Raw genomic sequence first — 24,090 nt, 5'->3', positions numbered from 1 at the left:
TTCTGTCTTCACCTACTAGATAAGAAGGGTAAATCCTACATCCCCAAATTCACAAAACGTAAAAGGTTTTAGAATTCTGATTTTCTTCAGGTTTACTCCTACATTCTCTACATTAATCCACAACCCAGTCCCATCATGGATTTATGTCTGGTGGGTAACATTTTCAAAAGGGCTTAAGTGACTTTGGACAGTCTTGTTTTCATAAGTGACTTAGGCACTTCGACTCCTAAGTGCTACTAAAAGTCAATGAGACTTAGGCTCCTAAGTTCATTAAGTGACTTTTGAAACTGGGACTTAGCCTAAGTCATTTAGAATAAAATTTTCAAAAGCACTTAAGTGGCTTAGCCTAAATCTCCCTAAGAGATGCTTATACACCTCTACCTCGATACAACGCTGTCCTCAGGAGCCAAAAAAATCTTACCACGTTATAGGTGAAACCGCGTTATATAGAACTTGATTAGATCTGCCGGAGCGCACAGCCTCGCCCCCCTGGAGTGCTGCTTTACTGCATTATATCTGAATTCGTGTTATATCGGGTGGCATTATAACGGGGTAGAGGTGTACGTATATAAGCATCAGACCAAGCATAGTGTTTCTCTCATAACCTTACCTTCCTTCCCAATACCTGAATGTTTATTACTCAGTTGTCAAAATACTTAATTCCTACACTGCACCAGGATGGTCTCTGCACCTAGGGGTCCTGAAATCTTTTTATTTACTTTTATATTATTATTTATTTTCTCTGGAGTCTGGATCGTGACAAAAAATAATTGACTAGCCCATTCTAGTGGAATGATTCCACTAGCCAGAAGCCTGTAATCCTGGAGGTGAAGGCTGTGAATTCTTTTCCCTAGAATTAATTGAAAATGGGACTTGGGCTCTAAGTCACTTCAGTACTTTTGAAAAGTTTACCTGCTGTGATTAAACATCTCACATCTTTTCTGCCTTGCTATACTTAATACATGATAACCTTCATGAAAAGCTGCTTTAAATATTCCCTAATTTTAGTACTCACTTGTTTTTCCATTTTAAAATAACAAAATAGTGAAGAAATTTACTAAAGTAGAAGACTTCTTCTAGGACTATGGTTATTCCACATATAATCTTCAGCTTGATCACATTCCTTATTTCTTTCTTTACTTCAACATATAAGATAAGGGGAAAATCTTAGCATAATACCCAGAGATTCCATCAGTCTGATACAGATTATCAAAAATACAACCACAATACGATAGTTTACAAAAACTGTTTGTTAAGTCTGAAAATATTAAGTGATCAAGCTGTAACAAAGATAACAAAGAGCACATTAGTTATTTTACCTGCATCGCACTTTTCCCCAGTTTCACCACCTCAAACAAAGTGACAGGGTCCCCGCCTTCTCCATTCTGTTGAGGATGACCATTAGCTCTTCCACGACCTATTCCTCTAGTTCCAGGTTCAGAACGACTCTTATCTCCTGGAGACTTTCGAGGTTTCTTATTGGCAGACTAGATAAAGGGAACAGCATAATGAAAATTGGAAGTATTTATAAAATTTGAATGAATGAATTCAAAATGCTTGTAAACCATTTATACATATCAATCATCAACTATTGTGATAAGTACTTGGTAGGCATTTTATGTGTAATGTCAAGTTAAGAAGTATGACTTCCTAGCACCAAAGAGCTAACAGGACATATTTCCATAATACTAGTCTTAACCAATACAATAAATACACAAAATAATGCAATTCATGCTTGCAATTATGCACAAAAGTCAAGAAAATTAAAAATTATGGTCAATGCGACAAAAACATCTCTGCCATATACTTACTTACACAATAACTAGTGCATCTTATTTACAGAACTACTGCATCCTATTTACCTCAGGACAATTATTACCAAGTTCATAGGGACCAACTGCATGCTGTTATACTGAAACTGTGTTCTTCCCTTTCATCACCATCCAACTACAACTTGTTCATAGTTCCTTATTTGCCCATGAGAAAGGCTTAGTTGTTCTCCTTCCACACCACTAAAATTAATCAATAATTGGATTTATATGGACTGATAGATACAACTGATGACATGGTCCCTTCTTGCCACTAAATCTGTGGTGGAAATCCAGGCCCTCCTGATGTCAACAGAAGTTCTACCTATTAATCTATGTTATTTAATATAAGATTTCCTTAGTTCCTTCATACCTATAGCTCCCCTTTGTGTGTTCTACATGAGCCAAACAGCTTGGAGATCAGTCTTGCAGGTATGTAAACCATTTTGCTCAAGATAGTTAGTTCCTTATAAAGAGTTAATCTTCTGATGGCATGATTGTACACAGACCACTATCGTTCTGTTATCACTTGCCATGTGAATGGTGAAACTGTTTTGGGGGAATTGTGTGAAGAAAGTTCTCTACTGCTCACAGCTCCAGAAGGTTTATTCTGTAGAAAGTCTCCTGGTGCGACTAATTGCCTTGAAACACAGAAAAATATTCTGTTCATCCAGGCCTTGAGAGAGGCTCCTCCAGGGGCTTACTGACTCTGAGCAGGTTGTACCTAGACTTCCACAAAGCACAGAATGAAGCATTAAGGATCATAGTCTCTGGCTTGTTAAATCTATTTTGCATGGTTGAACATAGCAGCAACACATGGACTTCAAATGGCCAGATATACCCAGCAGAGAATTCTCTCTGCATAGGGAAACTCATCTGGAAAAAAGCTTGGGCAGGCAGAAGAACTGACTTCTGTGCCAACCTTCGCCACACCCGTGGCACAAGAGGAAGAAAGGGTGAGTCAGATGCATGCCACAGGGTGGGCTAGGAGAAAGGAGGAGCAGCAAGGCAGAGTGGAGCAGAACTGTGCCTCATATCCCATGGTTTAAGGTCACTGAGGGACCTTACACCAGTGGTATACATTAGGGCTGTTTGTTCCTCAGAACTCTAACTTAAGTTGAGGCTAGGCGGCACAGGATCAGGAAGTTGCGAGCATGTGAACTGGAGATTCCAGCCCCAGACCTGAGAGAGATAGGAAGTTCCCATTTCTCGTGGGAACATTATGCAAGCATATACAGAAGAGTATCAGAGGGGTAGCCGTGTTAGTCTGGTTCTGTAGAAGCAGCAAAGAATCCTGTGGCACCTTATAGACTTATAGACTTCTTGCATCCGAAGAAGTGGGTATTCACCCACGAAAGCTCATGCTGCAAAACATCTGTTAGTCTATAAAGTGCCACAGGATTCTTCGCTGCATATACAGAAGAAGCACCGATCTAGTTAACCAAAAGCAGCTCCATGTCAAGATTGTGGAGTATTGAGAAACTGATCTATTGTGTACTATATAGCTTGAGGCTTTTTTCACAAAATAAGACCATCAGGCCCAAGATGGACTTTATTTGGTAGCTAGGTGGCTGGTGTTTTGAAGTGGCATTAAGGAGTTACATTGAAAGTTAACTATGAACCTGAGTTGTCCTGAATTTGTGCTGGACTGCTGATTCTGTGGACAAAGCTTTTGCCAAGAGGTTAAATAGGTAATGAAAGATATGATTCCCTCCTACATGAGACTTGGTACTAACATCTTCATCAGTTTCAGATACATCCAAGGGGCAGGTGAGAGGCTCAGTGGCATAGTCTTCATTTGCAAACATTGCTTCTGGATACCAAACTGGAGAAAATATTGATTGGCAGGAGTTAATGGGGACACAGAGGAAGCCTTCCCTTAGATCAGCTGAACAAAGGATATCACGAGGGGGCAATTTCCAAAATATGGAGAGCTTAACATATCTGCAGATCCAAAGACAAGAAAGCAAGTAATGTGTGGAAGCCTCCAATTTTGTTTGTTTGTTTTCAGTGCTCCTCTCTCTTCTGCTGATGGATATAGTAAGTTCTGTATTGAGTCCAGTATGACTTACTACTTCTCTGGGTGGGGAATAGAATGAAATCGGAGAACACTGAAAATCTTTATAAAATACCTCTTTTTGATCATTTCTAAAGCCTATGTGGCTGTGGCTGTACTCGTCGCAGGCATGAAATTCTTTTTTTCAGCTTGACCCCTAAATCTTGGGCAAGTTGGCTCAGCATCCTCACCACCAACCTCCCACAAGAGGAGCCCTTTTCACTACTGCCAGAGAAACATTTTCAGGTGCCACAGGAATAGAGGGATTAAAGAACATGCAGCTCTGTCCGCATTAGAAGCGCATGGAATTAAGGCAGGTTGTTCTGTAACTGCTCCTAGGTTCTCTGGCTGAGTTTTCCAGACTTATTTCATTGAAGAATCCTTCAAGGTTTTAATGAGGGACTAGCTGAGTAGTTTTGTGCCATCAGTGTTGCTGGGATGAAGTTTTCTCTAGGGGAGATATCTGTATCCCAAATTATCAACTATATATTTCTGTGATCTAGAGTGAGGACGACTCTGTCCAAAAATACAATAATGCCACAGGCTTTAATGTACACGATAGCTAACGACATGAGGTCTGGAAAACATGCCTTACAATGAGAGACTTGAGGCGTACAATATATTGAGTTTATCAGAGAAAACATTAAGAGGCAATTTGATCATGGTATACAAATACTTATATGAAGAGAAGTTATTTATTATTATTAGAGGATTCTAATCTAGCAGACAAAAGCATAAGATGATCCAATGGCTAGAAACAGAAGTTAAAAAATTCAAACTGAAAATAAGGTGCAAATTTTTAACAGTGACAGTATTTACCCACAGGAACAGATTACCACAGAATAGGGTAGATTCTCCATCACTTGGAGTATTTAAATGAAGATCTGAAGTTTTTCTAAGAAATACACACTAGCTCAGCCACAAGTTATTGGGTCTCATGCAGTAAACACCGAGTGAAGCTTTCCTGGTCATGGTTCATTTGGGCCTTAAAATCTCTTAATTTATGAAAAGATATTTTACAAGATTTTAGTTTTTTCTTTGATTTTGCCTTTAGTCCTCAACTACTTATTCCCTTCTGTATTTGAATCAAGAGGAGTATAGTGTGAGAATTAGGGTTTGGCTACACTTGTGAGTTACAGCGCAATAAAGGAGCCCAGGGCGAACTAGCTCACTACCTCTCCACAGTGGCAAGACACGTAGAGTGCTCTGACTCCGTGGCTACAGTGCTGCTGGTACTCCATCTCAGCAAGTGGAATAATGTTTGCTGCACCCCCACTGGAGAGCCGCGACGCCAGTGTGAACAAGGTATTTCATTACTGCACTCTGATTGATCTCCAGAAACGTCCCATAATCCCCTTAAGTCAAGTGGCCATTCTTGTCATTGTTTTGAACTTGCTGTAGGAATACTGTAGGAATGCAGATATGCCCTTTCAAAGCTCCCTTTCTGACAGCTGGCTGCTTATCTCCTCCTGGACAAAGGAACCATTACTGAGGAATGCTGCTTGCTTTGAGTGAGTGAGAGAGAGGCGGGGTGGGGGTGGGGGTGGGGGAGGTCTGCTGCTGTCTGAACTTAAAAGACAGCATGCTGACATGCTCTCAGCCCCCCAAAAATCCACTCTCTTCCCCCACATACACACAACACACTCCCTGTCACACTCCACCCTACTCCCCGCATTTAAAAAGCACATTGCAGCCACCTGCATGCTGGGATACCTATCACAATGCACTGCTCTTTCTGGCATTGCAAGAGCTGCTAATGTGGCCACACCAGTGTGCTTCCAGCTGAGTGTGTAAGCACTCGGCAGTGTTTTCGCTGCTGCGGTCTCCGAAGGCTGGTTTTAACTCCCAGCACTCTACGGCCTGGTCTACACTACGCGTTTAAACCGAATTTAGCAGCGTTAAACTGAATTAACCCTGCACCCATCCACACAACGAAGCCCTTTATATCGATATAAAGGGCTCTTTAAACCGATTTCTGTACTCCTCCCCGACGAGGGGAGTAGCGCTGAAATCGGTATTGCCATGTCGGATTAGGGTTAGTGTGGCTGCAATTTGACAGTATTGGCCTCCGGGTGGTATCCCACAGTGCACCATTGTGACCGCTCTGGAAAGCGATCTGAACTCAGATGCACTGGCCAGGTTGACAGGAAAAGCCCTGCAAACTTTTGAATTTCATTTCCTATTTGCCCAGTGTGGAGCTCTGATCAGCACGGGTGGCAATGCAGTCCCAAATCCAAAAAGAGCTCCAGCATGCACCGTATGGGAGATACTGGATCTGATCGCTGTATGGGGAGACAAATTTGTTCTATCAGAGCTCCGTTACAGAAGACGAAATGACAAAGCATTTGAAAAAATCTCCAGGCTATGATAGATAGAGGCCACAGCAGGGACTCAGCACAGTGCTGCATGAGAAGCGTAACGGAAAGCCAAAGAATCAAATGGACGCTCATGGAGGGAGGGAGGGGGTACTGAGGACTCCAGCTATCCCACAGTCCCCGCAGTCTCCGAAAAGCATTTGCATTCTTGGCTGAGCTCCCAATGCCTGAAGGGTCAAAAACATTGTCCATGGTGGTTCAGGGTATATCTCGTCAATTTACCCCCCCCCCCGTGAAAGAAAAGGGGGGAAAAAATCATTTCTCGCCTTTTTTCATGTCACCGTATGTCTACTGCATGCTGCTGGTAGACGCGGAGCTGCGGCACTGAACAGCAGCATCCCCTCCCCTTCCTTTCCTGATGGCAGACGATGCAAAATGGTGGAAAACCGTCTTCATCATCCCGTGAGTGCTCCTGGCTGGCCTCGGTGAGGTCGGCCGGGGGCGCCTGGGTAAAAATGGGAATGACTCCTGGTCATTCCCGGCAGATGGTACAAAAGGCTTGGTAACTGTCCTCATCATAGCAGCTGGAGGCTGAGCTCCATCAGCCCCGCCCCCCCCTTCATGTCTAAAGAAAAGATTCTGTACTGCCTGGACTATCATAGCAGCTGGAGGCTGCCTCCCCCTCATTTTATCTCGCTAAAAAGTCAGTGTTTCTTATTCCTGCATTCTTTATTACTTCATCAGACCAATGGGGGGGACACTGCCACAGTAGCCCAGGAGGGTTGGGGGAGGAGGGAAGCAACGGGTGGGGTTGTTGCAGGGGCACCCCCTAGAATGGCATGCAGCTCATCATTTCTGCGGGATCTCTGGGGCTCTGACACAGAGCGGCTGTGCTCTCTGGTTCTCTAGTACACTTGCGCCATATTCTAGGCAGGACTGACTCTATTTTTAGACAAAACATAAAGAAAGGAATGACCCAGGGAGTCATTCCCATTTTTGTCCATGCGCCCCTGGCCGACCTCAGCGAGGCCAGCCAGGAGCACCCATGACAGCACCAGACGGTACAAAAGGATTGATAACTGTCATCGCCAATTTCCAATTGCAAACGGTGCAAAATGACTGATAACCATCATCTCATCGCCAATTTACAATGGCAGACAGTGCAATAGGGATGGTAACCATCTCTGCTACCTTGCAAAGGCAAATGAATGCTGCTGTGTAGCACTGCAGTACCGACTCTGTCAGCAGCATCCAGTACACATACCGTGACAGTGACAAAAGACAAAACAGGCTCCATAGTTGCCATGCTATGGCGTCGGCCAGGGCAATCCAGGGGAAAAAGGGCGCGAAATGATTGTCTGCCGTTGCTTTCACGGAGGAAGGATTGAGTGACGACATTTACCCAGAATCACCCGCGACACTGTTTTTGCACCATCATGCATTGGGATCTCAACCCAGAATTCCAATGGGTGGGGGACACTGCGGGAACTATGGGATAGCTACGGGATAACTACCCACAGTGCAACGCTCCGGAAATCAACGTTAGTCTCGGTACATGGACGCACACCGCCGAATTAATGTGCTTAGTGTGGCCGCATGCACTCGACTTTATACAATCTGTTTTACAAAACCGGTTTCTGTAAAATCAGAATAATCCCATAGTGTAGCCATACCCTACAACTGCAAGTGTAGCCAGGCCCTTAATGGGGAGCTCACAGATCCTGTTGTAACTGATGCATTTTAAAAAATGCTACATTGAGGGCCTCTTAGCTGGATAGAACCATACAGGGTCCTTCTCCTCCTACCCCACCCACCCCAACTCTTTTAAGGATCAGAAAAACTACTTTTTCATTTCTTTCAACTGCATTTTGAGGGAGGTCTTTCTTGGACAGAATGAATAAAAGATTATTATTTGATCTCCAGATTGGTATGCAACAGCTCAGCCATCCAGGTCCTTTCCCTCCAAAGGAGATTACTATATCTGATTAGATTATTTGGAAAAGAAAAAAAATATCTCCCTTCAGCCAAAATTCAGGAAAACAGAAATTGCTATATTGGATCAGGTCTGTAGTCCATCTAGTCCAGTATCCTGTCTTGGTCAGTGGCCAGCACCAGATTTTTAAAGAGGAAGGTGCTTAAACAGATGAATCTCAAGTAGGAAGGTTATTTTACCTCTCTATTTGGCACTGGTGTTACCACCGCTGGAATACCGTTTCCTGAATTGTGGGCACCAGAGCTGGAAAGATGTTGATAACCTGAAGAAGGTTCAGAGAAGAGCCACAAGAATGATTAAAGGATTACAAAATAATGCCTTCTAGAGACAGACTTAAGGAGCTCAAGCTATTTAGCTTAACAAAGAGAAGATTAAAGGGTGACTTGATTACAAGTATCTACATGGGAACAAATATTTAATAATGAGCTCTTCATTCTAGCAGAGAAAGGTTTAACAATGCAACTGCTGGACATTCAAACTGAAAATAAGGCAAAAAATTTTAACAATGAGAATAATTAACCATTGGAACAACACTCCCAGGGGTGTGGTGGATTCTCCATCAGTGACAATTTTTAAATCAAGACTGGATGTTTTTCTAAAAGATAAGCTATGAATTATATTGGGGAAGTTCTATGGCCTGTTTTACACAAGAGATCAGACTAGATCATCATAATGGTCCCTTCTGGTCTTGGAATCTATGAAACCTTGCATTAAGCAGATGTGTGATAATCTGTCACCCATGAAGGCCTCACCTTAACCCCAAAAGGAGAGTGGTTTAACCCCAAAGTATATAGTTTCATATCCCTTGCAAAACTTTCTTTAAGCATTAACCATAACAACTCTGCATATTTTTGTTATTTTTGTAAATGATCAATCCTTCTTTGAACCTTGCAAGATACTTTGCCTTAATGGAATCATGTAGCAAGGAGTTCCACAATCTAATTAGGTGCTGTGTGAAAGTATTTCCTTTTCTTAGTTCTGAATTTTCCTCCTTTCAATTTCATTGACTGTCCCCTTGTTCTTCTGTCACAAGACAGGAAAAAAAGAGATACTCCCAATCTACCTTCATTCTTTTTTCATGTCCCCTCTTACTTGCCTTTTTCTAAGGTAAAGGATCCCTATCTCTCTTTGTGTAAGAGTTTTTCCATGCCCCTAATAAATAACATCTTTTTTTTCCCTGAACCTTCTCTAATACTTAAATATCCTTTTTGAGAGGCGATCAGTAGAACAGATAGTATTACAGTAGGCTGGACCATCGATTTATATAACAATTGACTTTGTTATTGTGATAAACACAGAGAAAAATTTATCAGGCTTTTGCTTTTTGATGTTGACCTTCTCTGTGGTATACTCCTCAGATGAGAAGGAGGAGGGGAAGCGCTTGGGTCTTTTCGTTTGGGTAGAAAGAGGCCACTGAAGAGGATGAGCTCTCACAAATACAAGGAAGATCTGCAGGTAGTGGTTTTGGGAAGGGACAAGGAAGGGAACCTTCCCTGTCTGATTTGGATGGTGCCCTTGGACAGGAGATTTCTTGATCAACCTCTGAAAAGAACAAGCCATTCAAGTATTTCCATCTCAAATTTAAGAGACAGGCCATGGAGGATCAATGAACTTGCCCTTAAGTGGACATCAGGGGAAAAAACACAGTAGTTTTGGAGAGATAAAGAGTAGGAACTCTCTTGGATTGCAGGTGCTGATCCTAAGGATCACCACTGAAAACGGGGTGTTGTCTCATCAGTACATTTAAAGCATTTTCTCCTTCTGTCATTAGCCATCTGAGAAATTTTCCACATCCGACTGGGATAGGAGGCGGCCTGTGTGTGTTTAAAAAAAGCTCTCCTGGGCCTCTACGAAGAGGTCATACTTCCAGATTTTAGTGAGTAGGAAAGCTGCTATAGAGAGCAGTCTTTTGAATTGCAGCTGAGCCTCTGCTGAAGCACAAGAAGAAAATGCCACTGGATCAAGGATTTCCCCCCAGGCTGTTCTTAGAATCCCTTCTAAAGAGTTTTTTTTTGTTTGTTTTTGTTTTTTTTTTAGGAATGATGGAAAGGAGAGAAGATATAAAAAACCTAAAAAAGAGGCTCTCAGAAACAGCACTGAGAGGAAACTGCTGTTTTCTAGCACAGGGACATTCAGCTGAAGACTCACAAGGAAACAATACAAATGTGACAGCAAGATCAGCTGGAAAGCTTAAGACAAAAAATAATTGAAAAGGTCTGCACGAAGTGGTTTCTGGATGCAAGACAGGTAATCAGCATTCATGACCAGACCAGTATGAGAAGTTCCCTGTAACCATGAGAAAAGTGAGGTTCTGGAACACCCTTCAGTAGGCGTAGTGGTAGCATATAACCTAACTGGTTTTATGAAGGATCTTGATAGATTTATGAACAGGAGTTTGTGACAGGGTTGCCTGCGATAGCGAGGGACTGAACTCTATGACCTAGGAGGTCCATTCCAGTCCTATGCTTCCAACAGATTCTGAAACATTTGCAAAGTGGATCTGGCAAGCTGGAAGTCCTTCAGTGGATAGAGCTGTTAACTACAAAACTAACATAGCGATGGACAATTAAGGATTAAAATTTTATAGGAAAACAATGTCATTTTCCTACTTTACATGTACATGGGTGGATTTTCAAATCTTTATAATCATCTTTTAGAACCAGATATTCTAAAACAGCAGATATGTTCTATATACTTATATGATCTTTTATAACATATATTCCATTAACGTACTCTAGCTGAGCTGAAACCAGAACATTCATGAGGAAGGAACAAACTGGCAAATAGACAAAATTATTAAAAGCTCACAAAAAATTATGCAAAATTCTTACAAAAAAATCTTATTACACACTGTGTAATTCTGATTATATAATCAAACATTAATATTAATACTTGTGATGACTCTGGCAATCTACCTACAAAGAACAGCTTGATAAAACATAGCCTCCACAATTATATATGCCTGCTGAGGAAGTTACTTCTCTTATGAATAAATATCTTATAAATATAGAAAGGATTACTTACTAGTTACTGTGAGTTTTTGAATTGCCTAGGTACATTCCCATTCATGGTGTGGTAATGTACAAAGGCCCTTGAAGAAGAATCTTCTGTAAGTAAATACCTATACAGCAGATACCAAATCTAGCGATAACTATATTATACTAAAGAACAAAGTTCCTTACCCAGATTCAGGACACAAAATATGTTCATTTATCTTAATCTTTTAACCTGCATTACTAGATCTCCCTAGGGAACATCTAAACATTATATTAAAAGTGTGAGCATACTCTCCAGTTCACATGAAGAAATTAAAAGCCACTTAAAGATGGCTCAAGTATCGTTTCACAGTACTTGTGAAGTATCCATTAAAAATTTTAACAGTAGAAAAGAGTTATGGTTAATAAAACTACTCTCATGCCTGGGAAGAATATTGTAATATGACAAATAATGAAATGTAAAATGTTAATGTGTATGTATGTAAAGGAAAATGTATTAATGGCTATTACCCGCTTATCCTATACTTCTATTTCAGCAAACAATTTTTTTCATATCAGTCTGACATGTATTATGCACTATAAATCTTCATATAGTTTGACAAATGGTTCATTGCAAACCTATTGCTGTGAACACTAAGAGGACAGGATGGGAGAACAATCTGCAGTCAAGTTTAAATTGATTCACAACAAAACAAAACTAAACACCACATACTGGAGGCCTGCCAGGACGGCCCCTTTTTCTCTTTCCTTTGACTTCTGTTTCTTCAAGCTCACTGCCAGCATCTGAATGTGCAGTAGTTTCATTTGTTGAATCCCTAGGGAAAAAATACTAGTTAAATTACAATTATTTTAAACAAGTTATTAATTTATAATTAACACTGATTAAATATTTAGGTGTAGTATAGAAAAAAACAAATTATCCTTTAAAAGCGTTGTGCAGCATTCACTCTGCAAATTCAAAGTTTGCTACGTATGGAGGAAAGTGAAATTCTACTTTGAAAATTGACTATGTTAAACAGAACCTTCTTAACAGATCCATTTGTGTGTGTACTCAGTCGTATTGGCTTGTTCTCATGACCAAAACAAGATTTTACTAATATTTACTCATTAGCCTGGAGAGCCAATACAGCTATCAGGAAAGCAAGCTGGATTCTATTCTAGCTCTCACTTCATTAAAGTGGTTATGTAAACTCCAATTATAGACCAAATTCTAACCTCAACCGCACTCAAAGACAATGGGATTGCACAGTGCAAATAAGGGCAGGATTTATCCTGAATAATCTTTATTGCTGGTGATGATGCACAAATCAGAGAGACGGTCAGCTTGATTTTCTCATCCAGGGTTGAGTTTGTGGCTCTGGGACTTAGGAAAACCTTTTCACTTGTACAATGAGCAAATCTGATCTGCAAGTCACTGAGAGACTAAGGTATGTCTACACTAGAAGTGGAAGTCAACCTATATATTCGATCAACATACAGCAACCACAGTAATCATTGCATGTCCACACTATCCTCTCTTTAGGTCGGTGATGCGCGTCCTCATCAGGAGCGCTTCCACTGACCTTAAGAAGGGTAGTGTGGGGAGCTGAGAGACTAGGCTCTCAGCTCTGCTGGCAGCTCCCTGCTTGGAGCTGCCCCACGAGCTCTCAGTGGGCTGTCCCCCCCTGCCTCCACTCCCTGATCCCCACCAAGGGGGAAGCCGCCCAGAACTTTCTCACCCCGATAGAGTGGAGTCCAGTTGCTCCTGTTTCTTGGCTCTCCATCCCCTCCAAGAGCTGGGCAGCCTTATCAATTTCACAGCTCATCCAGCCATGAAATTGACAAGACTTCCCAGCTCCCAGAGGGGTCTGAAGCTTCTCACCCCAGCTCTCCTGGAAAGCTGGGGGCAGTTGGGTGCTGGAAGGCAGATGTTAGCCCTAGAATGTTAAAGGCCCTCTTCCCTACTAGCTGAGAAGGGGCTACCTTAGGTCAATTAGGGACACCTGAATCCAATTAAGGGCTGCCTGAGATCTTTTAAAACCCCTCCTCTGGCGAGAGAAAGGGGGAAGAGAGAAAGAAGCTCCTGCCAGGCTAGTGACAGCAGGGAAATAACCTGCTCCAGGGTGAGAGGCTGTGCTCCTTCCTATAGGGGAAACAGCCACACCTGAGTGCCTGCTAGGGGAAGGACTGATACTCCATGGCAACCAACAGGACAACACCCTGCACCAGCAAGGAGGCAGCAAAAGGTATACCCCTAAGGTTTGTGTGTTTATGAGGCGGTTTCCTTTCTGTTTGGTGGAGGATCGCCCATAGGCCAATCCTGAGAATACGATCAAAGGAGCAGAAAGGAGGAAGGCAAACCCTGCCCTAAGTGGGGCTGATTACCCCAGGCCCATCATTACCAGAGCAGGAAGTGTTAAGTCCGGAGAGATGGAGGAAGTGCCTTGCCACATAGGGCACTTACATCAGCAGGAAGACGGCTGTAGTGTAGACACTGACATAATTAGGTCGACATCAACTGCCTTATGTTGACCTAGCTATGTAATGTAGACCAGCCCTAAGTATGGAAGCCCACAGTGCCACCTTTTCAGTCACTTTTCAGAGCAGGACCACACTTTAAATAGTAAAAATTGTTACCCAAAAATTTCCTTTCTTCTAGAAGTCAGGTCCACTGGTCCTACAATGGCTCTTCAACCAGAGGATTGCTACTTGAAGAAACCTGACCAGTCACTCATCCTCTGGGGTACTGGGTTCTGCCCCTGAAGAGCTCATAAATGAGACTATTTCTCAAGCTGACATGAACAAATTTATTTTAACTTTCACTTGTATTACCAATAAACTAATTCAAGAAGATCTCTATGGGTCAAAGACTACTTGTGGCAGAACACCAGATCCATCTTTCAGAATTATCAGGGTCTCATTTTTATTTCATATTAACGAAAATCATGGGTAACTCCTCTGAAGTAAAGGGAGTTACACAGGTATAAATTGGGTGTGAAGGGAAAATCAGGCCAATTTTGCTAAGATTATACGGCCTTAAACGCAAACAAGTGTGGATTCATTCTGTGGATCTGGCACCATCCTCCTTCATTTAACTATATCCAACTATATGAACATCATAGTTAAGGTTGTGCTAGAATCTCCCCTTGAGACTTTTGTAATTCTGTTCTCACCTAAATATTTTTTGAGAAAAGTAATGGATATTATAAATCTGAATATGTCTGAATTTCCTAAAGTGTATTTGAGTTACAAGATTTTGTAGTTGTCAAATATAAGATTATTAGAAAATCACTTTCAGATTTTTAGAAAGGGTGTCACTTTTTTTTGGAACACTTTTGTTGTCATGAAATTACATGCAGAAAGATAATTCTTTATTCTCAGAAAGAGAAAAACAATGCAAAGAAAAAGTGGACAATTAACTCCTTTACTTAATTAAGTGATGTCAAACCAGTTTGCAGCAGTACAGCAAAAGTGACAATGTTGATGATTATGCCTATAATACTGGCAATGGTTATGATGTAGCTAACTGACTTATTTAAAGCAGCCACCATTTGTTGTAACTTATAAATGTGACTGAAGCCATAGACTGACTTATGGGACCACCATTTGCATGTGGAAGTGAGGCTGCCCTTTGTAAAGATGCCTACCATCTCATATTGTTTCCAATAGGACTAAAGCCAGGGTGGCCTCAGAGAAGATGACCAACCCAGTGCTCAGAAAACTGGACAGAAAACTATTAGGAGATGGGGTACAGGAGACTGTGGGGGGAAGGAGGAAAGGTCCCCAATGGGTTCCCCTTACCTTTGCCACAGCATGCCTCCAGATCTCCTAATTTCCAAAGATTTCCTCTAGCCTCAACAAATCCTACAGCACTCCTAGCTCTAGGGCGCATGGTCACGTTCTTTGACAAATAAAGCATAAGCATAACTCCACTAGTCAATAAGTGCTACATGTCCCCTTTGAATCAACAGAAGGTGTAAATCTGCTACAGTCCTAAAGCAAATGCTTGGCTCTATGCTGAAGATCTGGAGAGTCTCAGTTCAATCCCTAATGTGTCAGACAAGATAGAGACCAATCACACTAGTATGGTGGGTGTGGAAGGAACAACCGAATAATTTACAATTCCCCCCCCCCCCCCGCTACTCTTTATAGGAAGCAAAGTACTCTCTTAATCTTTCTGATAGACTCACTCCTCAATCACCTTTCTTGATGGCAAGATACTTCTGGTTTGCAGCGATCCTCATCAGAAGTTCACCACATGACACTGTCAGTCTAATGAGGCAGTGAGTCCTCCTGCAAAGGGCACAGCAGTGAGAGCTCAAGGAGGACTCCAATGGTGCACATGGTCAGGTGGGAAGATTTGCTCCCCACAGTAAATCATCCCTTCCATCTGATGTAGTGGGGACATGAAGTAAAGAACAGCCTCCACTCCTTGGCAGAAGCAGCCTGTCATATGCAACATACACAGCACCTCAGACTATGGGAGTCTCTGTCAAAGCCACAGACCTTCCACAAGAGCAGGAGAGCCCCCAGCACTAAGGTCCATAGCTCCTGTATGCTGTGAACCCAGGCCCATTCATGGGAAGCAGTAGCCAGGATTCCCAGGGCACAGGAGCTATGAGCTCCAGTGCTGGAGGTTCCCTAACTTCTTTCAAAGCTCTGTGGCTTCAAAAGAGGCTCCTCTACTCTGAAGAGCCTTGAAGGGCTTGGCAGAGCAGATGCTACATAGGACAGGTTCTCTCATAATGGTATAGGCATTCTTGAGCTGGAGTAAGATTTAGGCCACGAGGGAAGGATGCACAAACTGCTTTAAGCTGCCATCTCATAAGTCAAACAAGAATATATGGAGATATATCTATCTCATAGAACTGGAAGGGACCTTAAAAGGTCATCAAGTCCAGCCCCCTGCCTTCACTAGCAGGACCAAGTACTGATTTTGCCCCAGATCCCTAAGTGGCCCCCTCAGGGATTGAACTCACAACCCTGGGTTTAGCAGGCCAATGTTCAAACCACTGAGCTATCCCTTCTATATCCTTGCCCTTATCCATACCTTTCCATAAAATTGGAATGGGATAAGTAGGGGAACTGGGTGGCATTCATCTCCTCCATCCCGCAACAAGTCCCGCAGAATCACAGGGAAAAGTCTTTTCTCAGGTGAACATTGCCTATCTCATTAGCCCTGCAATAAGGATGTGACAACTGACACACAGAGGTATTCCTGTACCCATTCCTGCCCTCACTTGACTCTCTGCTTTCTCCACTATCATAAACATCTGTGCTCCAGTCATTTTCCTCACACCATAAGGAAAGTGAGGAGAGCCATCCATTCTCCACTTTTCCATGTGCCTCCAATACGCTCCCCTACAACTCCTCTATTAGAAATGCCACATTAGCATAAACAAAAACTTACTTTTAAACCAGTTAAGGTTGGGTAAGTGCAAACCCTTGGTGACAAGTTAATGGCCATAAGAAAATGTCAGGTTATTGGACAGCTCTTAACTGTATCAGACTCCTCACACAGCAAGTTTCTACTGAGAACAGACTACACAAATCATCAAGAAACTCCCTTCTGCTTCAAACAGATGAGGAAGCATACTACACAACACATTACGCTGCAAGCCGAACCTTAGCGATAACCTCACATTTTTGCTGTGAACACACACCACACTCTAAAACCTGTGCATATACATCAACGATGGACATTTGCTAATGTTGCTGAGGTTGTTAAAGCTTTGCCAGGGGTAAATGCAGTACTTGCTACCATTAGACTAAGTCACCTGGAAAAGCACCAAAGCAGGGTGTGCCCTTCTTCCTGGAATCTCTGGAAGGGTCAGACAGGTCAGAAAAAGAAGCAGAGTTCATTTCTCTCTTTGGGGCTGTTCTGCAGCACCTCAGAAACAGACTAGGAATTCAGGTTGTTGGGTAGCATCTTCTTTGTAGGATTCGCAAGAGCACCTGCAGAAGACCTTGCTTTTGGCCCTGAAGTACTCTGAGGCATAGGTGTTTTGCACTCTGAAGAAAGAGACTTCTCTTTGGAAGGAATCCTTCTGAAACAGGGAGTGCCAGCAAAAATACAGGTGTTGACTCCATGATGAAAGGTCAAAGGGTGAGATGGCTGGGTACTATGAGCTAGATGAAATTGAGCCTATAGAGTCCTAATACCAGCAAAACTATCTGGGATCTCTTACTCCCAAGCTGCGGAGCAGAAAATCTAAAAGAGGTTCCTACATGACAAAATGGATGGCTCATTTCTTGAGAGACAAAGAAGGAAATAGTCAGTTGGACATTACTGTGGCCATTGATCCCTAAAAGCTGCTGAAAGTGCCTCCCTTCATTAATGAGGCTTTCATTCCTGAGCCAATGTCTGTCCTGTTATGAAGGATCTGCTTCTCAGGAGGTGCAGCTGTCTGTTCCTGCTATGCTGAGCTTTGTTTGAGTTGCCCCGGGATCACAGTTCAGATTGGTAGGCTGAAGTGACCTTTTTTGACTGCTCCTTGACAGTCTTCTTGAATGCTGGGGGAAGGGAATTTGCTGGCAGGGTAGGGAAGCCTGAATGGTTACTTCTCTCTTCCACTTGGGTAAAATGTGCCTGGGAACATCAGCGGCAAAAATTCCCATTTAGTCACTTTAAGAAGAGAAAGGTTGTGGCTTCTTTTTCCCAAGTGTGCTGTCTGCACACTGAGCTGCAGGAGAGAAAGATGGTTCAAGATTTCAGCAGATCTTGAAGAGCAGTCCTGCTCAGAAAAGTTAGACAGCCAAGCACAAATATGTCCCAAATGAAGTGAAAAAATTTAAAATTCTAGAAAATACTTTTAAAAAATTGCTCTTGCTTTGGAGAAGGAAATATGTTGTCCTGCTGCCATTTAAAGATAGGAAAGAACTGGTATGCAATCCAAGGCTGGAGCCCAGACCTCAGGAAATAACTGACAAGCCTGATTTCTGCCTCCAAGCAGCGTGTAAGCAGGTGCCTTTCCTAACCTGCTCTCTCACACAGTCCACACTACATAGGATCTAAGTTGACCCCTCCGTAGGGTTTGGTTTTTATTAAAGATATTAACAAGGCAACAAAGTTCTGCCCCAACTTTTACCCAGACTTGGATGCTCCTAGAATTGCATCCTTCAATCTGCTCAGCTCACACTCTGGACAGCCACTCCATTCAATCCACTCTAATGCCCTTACCTTATCTAGGTTGGGATTCATTTGACTCATTTCGTCTGCACAACCAACTTACATTCCCCAGCAAACATTGTGGGGTGCTTGTAGGCAAACTCAGCCAGCCTATTATCCTACAGCAGAAGCTAAAGATCTTTTGTGAGATATGTAGACCTGGCTATAAAGGAGAATGTACAATTGGAATAATTAACAATTTTGTTTATAACAAGTGAGGACTAGAATCCAGCTCATACTTCCCACAGCTCTGCTGGCTCTGCAGTGATATCAGAAATAAGAAAAGGTGAAAAATTATTTTTATTACTGATGCAGGAAGAAAAGAAACATATCTGTTCAGTGAGATGATACCACTTTTACATAGTCACTTTTCAAAGTAGACTACTACTTCGGGTGACTTGTAGTTAGGGTGACCAGACAGCAAGTATGAAAAACTGGGACAGAGGGGTGGGGGTAATAGGCGCCTATATAACACAAATCCCCAAATATTGAGACTGTCCCTATAAAATCAGGACATCTGGTCACCCCACTTACGGTCCACACAGGAAGTGTGTAGCATCCCTTCCTCCACAAGAAGAATTCTTCTTCAAATTTTTAGTAATCTGAAGAATTCAAATAAAAAAGAAAAAGATTTGAACTACTCACTGTAACACCGGCAAATCTGAAGTAATCATTTTTGTAGCACAGCACCCTCTATGAAATATTAGAACTACATAGAATTTCTTCTAATGATGATGTTATAAGACAACTTCCTGGTAACTATGTTCATTAATCTCAAAGTCCAATCTATAAAATAAAAAGATGAAAACTTGTTAAAGTCATGATTTCAAAATGGACATTCAATATATTAAATGAAACATTGTTATAGACTAAAATCTGTTAGCTCTGTATTAAGTTTACCATTTAAATCATACGAAACTCCAAAAATTCAGAAAGACTATCCCATGGCAACTTGGCTATATCCTTGCATACAGTCATTACAACTGGGCCCAGCCATATTAATCTGAACACTAGACAATATGACATTTTTAAAGAAATTACATGCATGGCATTTTGTATTCCTAGATATACATTCATGCTGAAATCACATTAACAGAGTTTTGTATACATAATATTCTAAGAAAACAAAAAACTAAAGACACAAACAATAAAAACTAAATGTAAATATAAGAGTATAGAGTGTGCGGGACTAGTGAACGCACTTTCTATTCAACCCAGGAAAAACAGAACCTATTCAATAAGGTTTAACTTCAACCGAAAGTTAATCCTGAGCTGAAGGCCTTAAAACAAAACTATTCTTGTTAACATTACCTTCCTAGAACTCCAGCTGCCTGATTAGACTAGCTAATAAAACGCAGGATGAGAGAGTTTTAGATGATTGTTCCCTCTATGCAATCCAAAGAGCAGATACAAGAAAGTCTAACTGTACTGAAAAGGATTTTAACCATGAAGATTCCAAAAACAAGGCTAAATTTGTTCACCTTACACAGTAAGGCAGAACTTAAAATAAAATAGACAATTATGCATGCTCACAAGTCTAGTCTGGAGACCAGTGAGTTAATCATATCACAAAGGCGACTTCTATGGAACAACTTTCCAAATTAATGGACTGTGTGAAACTCAGATGGGCTGATCTGTTGATACAACAGAATATGAGGAGCTGCTGTAAAGTTGTTGTATTAGATGTGAGTTTGATGAATAAAGCGTGTGTTGTTTTTCAGTATCTGTGGGAAGTGAAAGTGAATGCATTATGGATGAGATAAGACAAGACTGGATGGATAAGACTGCGAGCTTGTCATGGAGATCACGGATTTCATGACTTTCTGTGACCTCCATGACTTCTGCAGCAGCTGGGCCAGCCACACCGGCCACTGCTGGGGCAGTCTCAGGCCACCCCCCACCAGCAGGAGTTCGGGTGTTGGAGGGGGCTCAGGCGTGGAAGGGGGTGAGGACTCTGGGGGGGTCTCCCCAGAAGCAGCAACATGTCCCTCCCTCAGCTCCTAGCTCCACACGCTGCCTCCGCCTGCAGGCACTACCCTCGCAGCTCCCATTGGCCGTGCTTCCTGGCCAATGGGAGCTGCACAGCTGGCAGCGAGCAGAACTAGGAGCTTAGGGGGGGACATGTTGCCGCTTCTGAGAAGCCAGGTAGGGAGCCTGCGAGTCCCGCCAACCCCACCCAGCACCTGCGGCACCCCGAGCACCCCCTGTGCCGCAACCCCTGAGCACTTGCAGGCCCCCCACAAGCACCCGCAGTCCTCCCAAGATTTAATCAGAGGTAGAGTATGTCATGGACAGGTCACGGCCCATGATCTTTTGTTTACTGCTCATGACCTGTCGATGACTTTTACTAAAACTACCCGTGACTAAAACATAGCCTTTACTATGGAGTGCTGCAGTGTGTTACAGAAAGCTTTGTAGACATTGTGAAGGGGGAAATGAATGCTAGGAACTTTTCATTCCATGCCTTTAAAGTTTTGGTGCATCCTGATGGATCCTTAAAGAGTCACTAAAATAAAGGGATTTTTTGCGTTAATTTCCTAATTTTTATACTTGGCTGATGTACTTAAGTGGGTTCCGCAAGATTAGGGAAATGACAAGGGGAGCTGCACCTGCCTGGGAAACAAAGGTAGAAATTGCATTGATGAAGCTGCTCCTATGATTTGTGTCAAACTTCTTGAACATGAGAGACTGCAACATGCATTAGGAAGGTTTTTGTCTCCATGTCATTTTATCACCATTTAAAAAGGTACTGAAAGTAGATATTCCAGGAGCAACACACATCATATTTAGTAGTGATGACACAACACGCTATAGCTTTTCCCACTTCTGGAAAATGGATAGTCAGAAGCAGCTGCAGCAGCAGCTCTGCCTAGTGTGCTTCCCCATTCCTGTCAGCACAAAGCACATCTCTCAACCTTCAAACCTGCAAATGAGCAACACCAGCATACAAAAGGGTGACCAATGACCAAAATACTTACAGCATTTTCCTTTCAGCCTCTGCAGTTTGTGTGGATTAAATATAACATTTTCCTTATGAAACTCTGAACTGGCACACACATTCATGGTTTTTAACAGCAAAGGCGATTAACCATTGGAACAAACTGCCAAGGGAAGTGAATTCTTCATCTTTTGGTGTCTTCAGATCAAAAGATCTATAACCTCTTTCTGGATCATGTGCTTTAGTCAAAACACAAGTTACACTTTAGTCCAGAGGTCGGCAACCTTTCAGAAGTGGTGTGCCAAGTCTTCATTAATTCACTCTAATTTAAGGTTTTACGTGCCCGTAATATATTTTAACGTTTTTAGAAGGTCTCTTTCTATAAGTCTATAATATAACACTAAACTATTGTTGTATGTAAAGTAAATAAGGTTTTTTAAATGTTTAAGAAGCTTCATTTAAAATTAAATTAAAATGCAGAGCCCCCCAGACCAATGGCCAGGATCTGAGCAGTGTGAGTGCCGCTGAAAATCAGCTCGCGTGCTGCCTTCGGCACACGTGCCATAGGTTGCCTACCCCTGTTTTAGTGAAACACAAATTACTGGGCTCAATACAGGAGCAACTGGGTGAATTTTAATGGCCTGTGATATGCAGGACATCAGACTAGATGATCTAATGATCCCTTCTGGCCTAAAATTCTCTGAATCCTTAAAGATAAAGCCTTTCATAGATTTCAGTAGTAGGCAAACACCCACCACTGTTACCTTGACCATGGAGGAGCTACTAAGATTACCTTGGTCCCATCATGTCTTCTCTCTCTCAGTACCTTCTGTATCAGTGGAAAGCATACAACAGTACCCTCCCCCGATTCAGAAGAAACATGAGCAAAATGGATAGACTTTCTGTCTGCCCTTGAGAAGAAATGAGACACTGCATGTCCTGCATGATGGTGAAGAGAACTATCTCTGGAAACATTCAAAAGCTGAATGTGTTTTGAATTAGTGGTCTGCCAGTGTTCTGGTGCCTGTTGGCGTTTGTTTTGGTTTGTGTTTCTTGGACTAACAGGTTTTAGGTGGGAAGGCTATGACCGATACAAAGGCAGCAGTGAAAGACACAATGAGGATGACTGGATGTGGAAGCTGCGGCATGTACATGATCCTGGAGGGAGTACCTGAAAAGAGTTTTGTCTGTATGAAGTGCCACCTGATAGAGCTGATGGAAGAAAAGATCTGAGGACTGGAGATGCAGGTGGAAACACTGGTTGAGTTTAAAAGGGGGTTCGAGCAGACGATGGAGCAAAGCCATGAGGAGGCTGAAGGGATAAGCTCAGACTTGCAGATGGAAGCAGGACCAAAGAATTCTGAGGGGAGACTGCTGGGTGAGGAAAGTGGACGCATGTGACTAAGAGAACCAGGCAGAGGAAAAAACGGGCCAGTGAAGGAGAAATAGAGCTCAGGAACAGGTTTGCAGAGTTGGAAAATGAAGAAGGGGCACAGCAGGTGGTCGCTGAAGGTGAGAGGGCAAGGAAAAAGAGAAGAGCAGCTAGTCCTACAGGAAGAGGGGAAGAGTCAATGGATACAACATCAAATATGAGCCCCAGGACGATACAGGATGGGTTGCAGAGGATTGCAAGGGTGAATAGGAATCAAGAGGACTTGCAGCCAGTGGGAGCAGGGGATAGACCGAAGAATCACACTGTCACCAGGAAAAGGCAGGTCTATGTGATTGGGGACTCCTTACTGAGAAGAATAGACAGGCCTGTAACTAGAGCTGATCCAGAGAACAGAAGAGTGTGCTGTCTGCCGGGTGCTAAGATACAGGATGTGGACCTGAGGCGGAAAAGGATCCTAATGGGAGCAGGAAAGAATCCGTTGATTGTCCTTCATGTGGGAACGAATGATACGGCTAGATTCTCGCTGGAACGTATCAAGGGAGACTATGCCAGACTGGGGAAGACGCTTAAGGAAATCGAGGCACAGGTGATCTTCAGTGGGATTTTGCCTGTTCCTAGAGAAGGGCAATAAAGGTGTGACAAGATTATGGCGATCAACAGATGGCTCAGGCAGTGGTGCTATAAGAAGGGCTTTGGTATGTACGACCACTGGGAAGCAGTCATGGACAGAGGACTGTTCTCTCGGGATGGACTTCACCTGAGTAAGGAGGGAAATAGATTTCTAGGATGGAGGCTGGCACAACTGATTAAGAGAGCTTTAAACTAGGAATTCGAGAGAGATGGTTGAGAGATGTCCAGGTAATTTCCATGCCGGAATTTAACATTGAGAGGGAAGAAAACAAAGTAAGAGAGGATACAGCTGTGGGCAGAAGAATGGACATAAGGAGGAAGGGTAGTGTAGATACCAGTCTAATAGGTGATACTGGTGGTAGAATGTCTGTGCCTAACTGGGTAAAGAATGTCAGTGAAGCCAATCGGCAAAACTTAAGATGTCTGTACACTAATGCGAGGAGCCTAGGTAACAAAATGGAGGAACTAGAGCTACTGGTGCAGGAAGTGAAACCAGATATTATAGGGATAACAGAAACATGGTGGAATAGTAGTCATGACTGGAGTACAGGTATTGAAGGCTATGTGCTGTTTACGAAAGAGAAAAAAAGGCAAAGGTGGTGGAGTAGCATTGTATGTCATTTATGAAGTTAACTGTAAAGAAATAAGAAATGATGGAATGGATAAGACAGACTGTCTGGGCAAAAATCACATTGGGGAAGAAAGCTACTAGAGCCTCCCCTGAGATAGTGCTTGGTGTGTGCTACAGACGGCCGGGATCTGATTTGGATATGGATAGAGACCTCTTTAAGGTTTTTAATGAAGTAAACACTAA

At 42.5% G+C, this 24,090-nt stretch overlaps 1 protein-coding gene across 3 annotated transcripts in view; it reads right to left on the bottom strand.

Annotated features, from left to right (window-relative positions):
- The window catches only part of STAG1 (stromal antigen 1), a 356,975-nt gene that overhangs the window by 266,641 nt on the left and 66,244 nt on the right, over positions 1-24,090 (bottom strand). For 2 of the 3 annotated variants that reach the window (XM_039487594.1, XM_039487595.1), the window contains 3 exons: positions 18,961-19,101; positions 11,881-11,983; positions 1,320-1,487 (listed from right to left, as the gene is read on the bottom strand). In XM_039487594.1, coding sequence (XP_039343528.1) covers positions 1,320-1,487; positions 11,881-11,983; positions 18,961-18,989 — 300 coding nt within the window. In that variant the 5' untranslated portion in view covers positions 18,990-19,101. Of the gene's footprint in view, positions 1-1,319; positions 1,488-11,880; positions 11,984-18,960; positions 19,102-24,090 lie in introns of those variants that run through there. The other variant, XM_039487599.1, reaches the window with a different exon arrangement.

This window comes from Mauremys reevesii, linkage group 9, assembly GCF_016161935.1.
Source record: "Mauremys reevesii isolate NIE-2019 linkage group 9, ASM1616193v1, whole genome shotgun sequence".
Classification (NCBI taxonomy): domain Eukaryota; kingdom Metazoa; phylum Chordata; order Testudines; family Geoemydidae; genus Mauremys; species Mauremys reevesii.
The sequence above is the reverse complement of the archived record's forward strand: the minus strand, read 5'-3'. Positions and strand labels throughout refer to the sequence as shown.